Here is an 8,881-nt window from a genome sequence, read left to right on the forward strand (position 1 = left end):
ATAGTCTTGATTAACTTCAAAAACGCCTTGCCAATTGGTCATTCTAGGGCCAATTTCTTTGTCAAATGTGCAATTTGAAGTCTAAACGAAGACTAAGATAATACGGTCCCTTTATTCCATGAATTTCCTTCAAATCCAAATTTAATTTCGTTTTTCTCGGAATCCGATTTTTCGAACAAACTTCTCCAATTGGGGTCCGATTTGATGCAGAAAAAGCCCACGAAATTCCCTATCACCAATTCACTTACACCGATGCCAAAAATCCCTTCAAATTGACCAATATGAATTTCCGTTCATTTTTTGATTCGTCCGAAATGATTTTCCGTAAAAATCCCGAACTTGCCGGAATTTCCTCAAAAGGTGAGCCAATATTCTGACTTGTGACACGACAGGACCTTTAATTTCTGAAATCGAATTCAAATTCGCGGTTAATTTCAATCGACGTGCTTTTAGTGTGACATTGCATACCGGGTAGTTTTTAGGAATTTTTGGTGTAATTGACTCGTGGTCAATTTTCTTCGAGCCACACATACCTCTTTAACACATTGGCGAGTCTCGGTGGTCATGAAAATTTCGAGATTTCAAATATAGACACATGGTACTCAAAACGACGTAAAATCGGTTTAATGCTGATTGTCGAGAATTTTGCAATTAGGTGGAATCACCTATACTTTGATCACTATCTCAGTTGAATCGACCTATCCTCGGTCTCTGATCAATTTTTAATTGTGCCGTAGTGACCCTTGCAGACTAGCACGGTCGAGCAGTCGATTCCTGGTCGAATTCTCAAGTCTATTGTATTAAAATCCCTTAACGGCTTCACCTGATAAGTCAGTTATTTCATGAGTGGTCATTTCAGAGAAAAATACTATAGTTACGTTGATGAAAGGCCCAACTTATCCAATCGAAATCATAACCTGAAAATCAGGATGTCACAAAGTCCATCCGGAAGTGCGCATTTGTCTTTTTCCATCACGTTTTATCCATGCTTAGCTAAACGTGTTCTTGCTTTCTTCTAGAATGCTACTGTTTCTTCCTCTCTCTTCGGCCGTGAATGTTGACCTGTTCTTCCAAAAATTTCCGATTCGTAGCTGAGCAAATAATCCCTCTGGACCTTGCTTTCTTCTTGCTTGTGACATGCTTCTTTGCTCTTCTTTTCTGTTCCTCCACATGCGCACTCACCCTTTTCTATCTCCCTCTATCGCGTGCTTCCCTATCCGTTCATTCGTTCACCTCCTTAAGAAAAACGCCTCTTCGTTTGATACCTACTCAGCCTACGCTTCTCATAATGCCCAAGCGCAAATATGCTCTTGCGTGTCACTAATTACGCCCATCATTTCCTCATGTCTCCTTTTAGCCATTCTTTGACCACCGAATTCAGAAATTCAAGCTTGCTCATGCTGACTGGAGCTTCTCGTCTTAAGCATAATAGATCAGTGACACCTCCAAAATAAGTTAAATTGTATGTCTAAATGATTAATTTAAAATGCCAAAGTTGCGATTGGTATAGGTTGGGGAGAGTTCGTGCTAGGCAACAATACCATCTCTTTAAGCTCCCTTTGTTTCCTAGAAAATATAATTCTTGGAAAATATCTTACTCATTTTTCTAGTAGTTGGTTCGCTTAGAAAAATGAGTCAACAGAAAATGTTTTCCAAGTAAAGGAAAAATATTTTCCTACCGAAGTTTAAATTAAGGAAAATGATTGTCTCTTTGAAAATTCGGAAAACATATTATAAAATATGACTAGGTACCAGAACTTGAATCCGAAACTACGCGAACCACTCTGGATCAAACCCAGCGAGAGCGTCGGACCACACGGTCTTCAGCTCGAAGCTCGTACGTCGGCTGTTGAAGTTTTTGAATTCGCAGCCCTGGTCGACACGTTAAGCATGTGAGACCAGCTTCTGTCCTTCTTCGTTTTATTTTTTTGTACGGAATGGACATTTTCCTTGTTCTTGCCATATGAAAGATTTTATGCTTGTCATGAATCACGTGGTTTACTTTTAAACCTTTTGATCAACATTGGTTGTTTTCATCAACTGAAACTGTCTACGACCCTCGACAAATGTGGTGGGCAGTTAAATTGCATCCCTTATTTTTATGTGCTGGTACCTACATGCTTTACCTCTCTCATTGGTATAATATCTTTTTCAAGCCACATACGCTAGTGTATCCACTGCTTATTTAACATCTAAAGTATGCTGAAATTTGCACGAAGTCTTGGACGAAGCAGTTTAAAATTGTACTTAGGGCCAAAACACTCTCTTTCTATAAAGTTGGCTTGTTGGGTCATATTTTTAACAATTTCAATTATTAATAAAAAGATTACCTTGATTACTTTGATATAATAATTTAAAAATAGTGTGATGGTTAGCTGATAATAATATAAATGAAGGAGGAGATTATCATTTTGTCCATTGTGCAACCTCCTGCCTGCACCACTGCAACAGTTATTTTCGAAGCTCCATGAACGACAAAATATGGTACCGCTTCTCCTACTCCCCAAAGAATCGTGGAAAATGCTCTCAGAATCCCCGGACTCAATCGGATCGGAGGACTTGGATCGAAGATTTATGGGTCAAACCCTAGTTCTGCGCGCTTAGACAGGGAAGCCTAACCTGCGAACTCCTCGATACCCAAACTTGTTACTCTACGGCCGTTTGGGACTATAAGCCGGCTCATCTTCAACCAAACAGGTCCATCCCTCTTCCTTCTCTTCCTCCTCCTCCTCCTCTCTCTCTCTCTCTCTCTCTCTCTCTCTCTCTCTCTCTCTCTCTCTCTCTCTCTCTCTCCCTTCCTCTCAAACTCGCTACAGAGTACATAAAATGGATGCAGATGGAGGTGCAGGCAGAGAGTACGTGGTGAAGTCGGGCAAGAGAGAAGTGGTGGCGGCACCACTGCCCATGCAAGAGCATTGGCTGCCCCTCTCCAACCTCGACTTGCTCTTGCCTCCACTCGACGTAGGCGTCTTCTTCTGCTACGCCAATCCAACCACCACCGCGTCACAGAGGCTGGGATATGGGTCCGTGGTTGGTGTTCTGAAAGCCGCCTTGACCCAAGCTCTGGTCTCCTACTATGCTCTCGCCGGAGAGGTGGTGCAGAACTCAGCCGGTGAGCCTGAGCTCCTTTGCAACAATCGGGGGGTTGACTTCATCGAAGCTTTCGTAGACGTGGAACTCCGCCATCTCAACCTATATAATCCGGATGACACCGTTGAAGGGAAACTGGTGCCCACAAAGAAGCGAGGCGTGCTTGCTGTTCAGGTATTGATATTAGATACAGCCTCACTATATATCGTTTATCCATCTAAGATCATATTACTGTATAAGCACCCGCACCCATTTTCATCTTCGTTTCACCTAAATCTATAGTCTTTTTCTTAAATCTTTTATTTATGCATAACCAGTGTCGAATGAAATAGTGTATCTTCCTTGTCTAATCTATCAGTCGAATTTTCCAACTTTACTTAGAACGGTCCACAAAATTGATTTATTCATCAATATTGAAGTGTTTTCAATATGTGTTGAATATAAACTAATTGTTTACATCACTCGGCATGCGAATTTGACTGATCGATTTGGATACCCTTTACCATTGTTCAGAAAGAAGAATAACGCTTGGACTTTGATCACGCCAAATAGCATAATCTATGATTAAGGCTTTGTTTGTTTCACGGAAAATATTTTCCACAATTTAGTTCTTTTAAGAAAATGAGTTAATGGAAAACTATGCTTAAATCCGACTAAAAAAAAAAATCAGACAAGAAATTCAGGAAAATGATTTCCTCTTTGAAAGATCATAAAACATTTTTCAAAATATGATTTGGTAATGGTGTGGGTCTTCGGCACACGGGCTTGAGTTCTTGTTCATGAAACATTCATTCTTATAAAAATATTTAAAGATATGAATTTTTAATTAATTAATTAATTAATTATATATTTTTTGCTTCTTTTTGGCCGATTGTGGGCCACGCGAGCTTGAGCTAGCCAAATTCTGGTGAGCTCAAGTCTTGTGGAAATTTGGCAAGTCTTGAGCTTGCTAGAATTTGGCGAGCTCACACCTTAATGATTTCCCTTAAAAGGTTGAAAATATTTTCCAAAATATGACTATGTATCGGTATTGGTCTTCGGCACTTGGACTTGAGTCCTTGGTTAATGAAATGTTTGCTCTTATAAAAATATTGGAAAAAAATTCAAACTTTAAATTAATTTTTTATTCTTTTTCTTTCTGTTTTTCTTTTCGCTTCTTACTCAACCACCACAGCGACAACCCATCGCAGGCAAGCCAAGGCTCAAGATTGCTGGAATTTGGAGAGCATGAGCCTAGCCGGTTGCCGCTATGGCCAGCGATTGGTCGAGGAAGAAAGAAAAAGATAAAAAGAATAGAAAAATAATTGAATATATTAATTTTCTCCAGGAAAATCAATTTCCATGCCAAACTTTGGAAAATATTTTCTAATTCATTTTCACTTTTTAGCTAAGCACTATAAAATATTGTCATTTCCTCGAAAGTGATTCCTTGAAAAATATTTTTCAGAAATATTATATTTTTCTGAAATAAATTGAACCTAAATATTGAAAGGAAAAAGAATCTCACACTATGCACGAGTTTCTCTCGTTTACTTGTGTGATCATTGAGATTATACATTGGCTCATTGAGTCCATAGAGAACAGGGAGATAATAATAGCATGATAGATGAGTGATAATAATATAGCGCAGGAGGAGACTATCTTTTTTTTTTTTTTTTTATGGACGGAATTGAATGAGTGGAAAAATCTTGGGAAGGTGGACCTCAGAAGCAATCATTAATTTATTGAGACCGTAATGACATGGCGTGGGTTCCTAGTGCCCTCAAGCACAAAATAATTTAAATATATGAGGCAGAGGTGGGATCTCTCTTTCACCCTTGACTTCATGGGAAACATGTTAAGGTCTTATTAGATGACCGGTCAATCCTTGATTATTTTTATTCTTTTATTTCTCAAAATAAAAAAAGAAAATAAATTCATTTGATAACATTAGCTAATTTTTCTATTCATGGGAATAAATCGGTGACCATGGAATAGATTTGGAACAGAAATAAGAAATTGAAAAAAATTATTTTTTTGTTTTCGGGAACAATTTCTAAAACCAAATCATTTTTTTTTTCTTCTTCTTCCTCCTCGAACTATTTGTAGGGCTTGGCAATGGTGACGACTAGCTAATGACCGATCAGAGAAGATGCCTAGTGACCTCGCTGTCCCTCAACAAGGTTGGCCTTGCCTTGATTGGGTGAGGTCGAGCCTTGTTGGTAGCTAGGTGAGGCCAACCTCCCCGGGGGCTACCGAGGTCGCTAGCTCTTGTCTTCGGTTTGTTACTAATCATTGCTGAGGCCTAGTGATTAGCTGGAGGAGGAAGAGAAAAAAAGGAAAAAGAAGAAGAAAAATCTCATAAAATTATTAAAAAATTGAAAGAAATTTCACTTTATAAAAAAAAAAAAATTGAGGATCAAACAAAACACATCATGTTCTTTTTCTATTTTGGGAATAAAAATTTTGTGCAATTATCAAACACATTCAAATACTTAGAAACTTGTCTAGGGAGCAAAAAAAAAAAAAAAAACTATTTTCGAGTGGAAATTGTTTTTGGAAATGGAATGGTTACCAAATACATCCTAAGACTCTTAAATAATCTCTCCTCTCTTTAGTAAGTCTCATATGAAGTAATTGGATAATGGATATCACCTTTTTTCGTAGTCTCTATGTAAATCGTGCGTATCCATGTTCGGACATATAGAATTATTTATTGAAATACCATTGTTCTATATGGTCAATATGTCATTTGATAACTTCTCGGCATAAGCTGCCAAAGGTATGTCTAGAGCGTGTTGAACTAATCTTAAATCTCACCAAGGCATAAGTTTTTTTATATAGTTTCTACGTTAGGATTGGTTCTATCCATTGGGACATAAGTTTTTTATTTGATGGAAAACATTTAGGTGACAGAGCTAAAGTGTGGTGGAATAGTGGTGGCATGTATGTTTGACCATCGGATAGCTGACGCCTACTCAGTCAATATGTTCATGGTGTTTTGGGTACAAACGGCTCGCACCGCTGCACCTATTTCCCTCCCTCCTTCCTTCTGTCACTCTCTTCTCAACCCAAGGCATCCACTCTGCTTTGACCCCTCTCTAGACTGCATGTACATCCCGGTCTCCGCATTGTACCCACCTCCCAACCACAAGTTGCAGGTGGATGAGCAATGCGAGACGGTGACATTGAGGGACAATGACCGCTTGTTAAGTCATTTGTACTATGTGACCGCTGCCAAGCTAAGTGAGTTGCAGCAGAGTGCCTGCTCCAATGGAAGCAACAGTACTAAGTTGGAATCGTTCAGCGCTTTTCTTTGGAGGATGGTGGCTAAATCCTCGGTTGTTGATAATGATGACAACAAGACAATGTCAAGGATGGGGATCATGGTGGATGGCAGGTGTAGGTTGATGAGTCAGGGCAAGGACAACAAGCCCACACCCATGTCATCCTACTTTGGGAATGTGCTGTCGGTGCCATTCGGAGAGAAGAGGGTGAGGGAGGTGGTGGAGAAGCCGCTAAGCTGGGTGGCAGATGTGGTGCACGAGTTTGTGGAGAGGGCTGCAACGAAGGAGCACTTTCTGGACTTGGTAGATTGGGTGGAAGAACACCAGCCAGTGCCAGCATTGGCAAGGATATTTTGCAAGCCCGTTATTGAGGAGGAGGAGGATGGGTCGACGGCGCTTGTGGTGTCATTCGGACAGAGGTTCCCGGTGATCGAGATGGATTTCGGGTGGGGGAAGCCAGTGCTAGAGTCCTACCACTTCCCATGGGGAAGCAAAGCCGGGTACGTTATGCCCATGCCCAGCCCGCTCTCCAACGGGGATTGGGTGGTCTACCTTCACCTCCCCAGGTCTGAGGTGGCCTTCATTAAGTCCCACGCTCCCACCGTCTTCAGGCCGTTGATCCCTCACCATCTTAACCTCCTTTGATTCTTCCTATTCTTCTTCTGTGAGTATCGTTAACGTGCCTCATTAGCACTGTCGATTGTTGTTTTTTGTCCTATTGAATTAAAACCTTATGTTCCTTTTGTGTTTTCTTCCCGTCCATCCGGTCCCTATGAGTTAATCAATCTGAGGCATACGTCTTCTTTCTAATTGCAAGGTGTCTCGCTTGCTCAGTCTTTCAATGTCATAAGCAATTGATGAATGCGGACATTTTGAATCACTAATTACGTGTGAGTGTGACATAAACGTTGTGTACGAGGGAGTAACTTTTCCTTGCACCACAAGATAATTACAACCAAAAATACAAATTACATAATTTGTGTATCATATAGAATTTTGATTGATAGTTACATTGAATATTTTTATATAGTTTATGGACTATATCGAATAAGTACCAAAAGTTAATGGACCATAAATTGAAAATTAACATGTCATTTACATATAAAGAGAGATACACAATATCACCATCGTCATATTTGCGAAGATAAACACAATGGTCAACCTCACAATGAGCAAGTCCATTTTCTTCCATAAAACCATCAATTAATTATCATTGTTGTAGAGCTTATTTCAAGCTATACAAGCTTTTCTTCAAGCGTTATACCATGTGCTCATTTTCTCTGACTTCAAAACCATTAGATTGTGCCATATAAGTCTACATCTAGGTCGCCATGTAAAAATGCCGGTTTTACATCTAACCGCTCAAGATGAAGATCCTCCATTATAACTATACTTAGTAGAACTCTGATTTATGTCATTTTAACTATTGGTGAAAATATCTTGGTGTACTCAATCCATTCTTTTTTAGAAAAGCTCTTGACCACATGTCTCGCCTTGTATCTAATACCACCACTTGCTTGATTTTAAATCCTATACACTCACTTGTTTAATATAAATTGTTTAATAAGGCGTTTTTACTTTTAGGCAACTTGGTCAACTTCCATGTTTTGTTCTGCAGTAACGAGCCCACCTTGTCTTTCATAGCATGCTCCCACTGCATGTGTGATGTCTTGTTCTTTGCCTCATCAAAAGTCTCCCACTCTCCTGAATCTATATATAAGACACGGCTCATAATAATATTTGCTAGTGGATCAAAATTACCTTTGACTTTCTCATAGTTGTCGACTTCCTCAAGACAAGTTCTTCAAGGTTGTTAGTCTACTCCAAGTCACTGTGTTCCTCTTAAACTACCTCCTTATTGATAATAGGCTCATATTTAACCTCTCCCTCAACTGCACTCTAATTTGCTGGAATCATCTTCACATACATTGTGTCCAGCTCAAAATATTCTAGTTCTACTGCCTTCTCAAGCTCTATCTAATGATCTTTGTACGTTTTTTTTTCGTGGAATACCACATTCTGTTAGCGGATGACTTTGTTATTCTCATAATCCCTAAGCCTATAGCCATACTCATCATCACCATATCTAATAAAGAAGTACTTCTAGGACTTAGCATGAAGCTTCTTCCTCTATCTTCTGTATCAATCCGATCATATGCAATGCAACAAGATACTAGTAGATATGAATAATTAACTTTTTTACTTGACCACTGCACTTGCAGTATTTTCTCCATCCAACGCACAAGATGGACTCCAGTTAATAATGTAAATAGCCACATTAACTGTAATAGCTTATAAGTGTAGCAAGAGACGCATGTGTAGCCTCATGCATCTCCCACTTTACAGAAGGGTTATGTTTATCATCTTAGCTACATCATTTTCTTGAGAGGTTCTAGGAACAGTCTTCAACCATCGTATGTCTTCTTGGCTCAAGTATTCTGCAAATTCCTTGCTCATGTATTTACCACTATTATCAAACTTTAGAGCTTTAATTGGATGAACTATCTCTTTTTCTACCGTGGTCT

The 8,881-nt window shown here is 39.4% G+C and overlaps 1 protein-coding gene across 1 annotated transcript; it reads left to right on the forward strand.

Annotated features, from left to right (window-relative positions):
- The first annotated feature begins 2,826 nt into the window (after nucleotides 1-2,826).
- On the forward strand, nucleotides 2,827-7,001 carry LOC104429612 (coniferyl alcohol acyltransferase). The gene is made up of 2 exons (XM_010042464.2): nucleotides 2,827-3,264; nucleotides 5,979-7,001. The coding sequence occupies exons 1-2, from the start codon at nucleotides 2,827-2,829 to the stop codon at nucleotides 6,999-7,001; spliced, it is 1,461 nt and encodes a 486-aa protein (XP_010040766.2).
- The last annotated feature ends 1,880 nt before the right edge of the window (nucleotides 7,002-8,881 follow it).

The sequence above is a fragment of the Eucalyptus grandis genome, chromosome 5 (assembly GCF_016545825.1).
Source record: "Eucalyptus grandis isolate ANBG69807.140 chromosome 5, ASM1654582v1, whole genome shotgun sequence".
In the NCBI taxonomy this organism is placed as follows: Eukaryota; Viridiplantae; Streptophyta; class Magnoliopsida; order Myrtales; family Myrtaceae; genus Eucalyptus; species Eucalyptus grandis.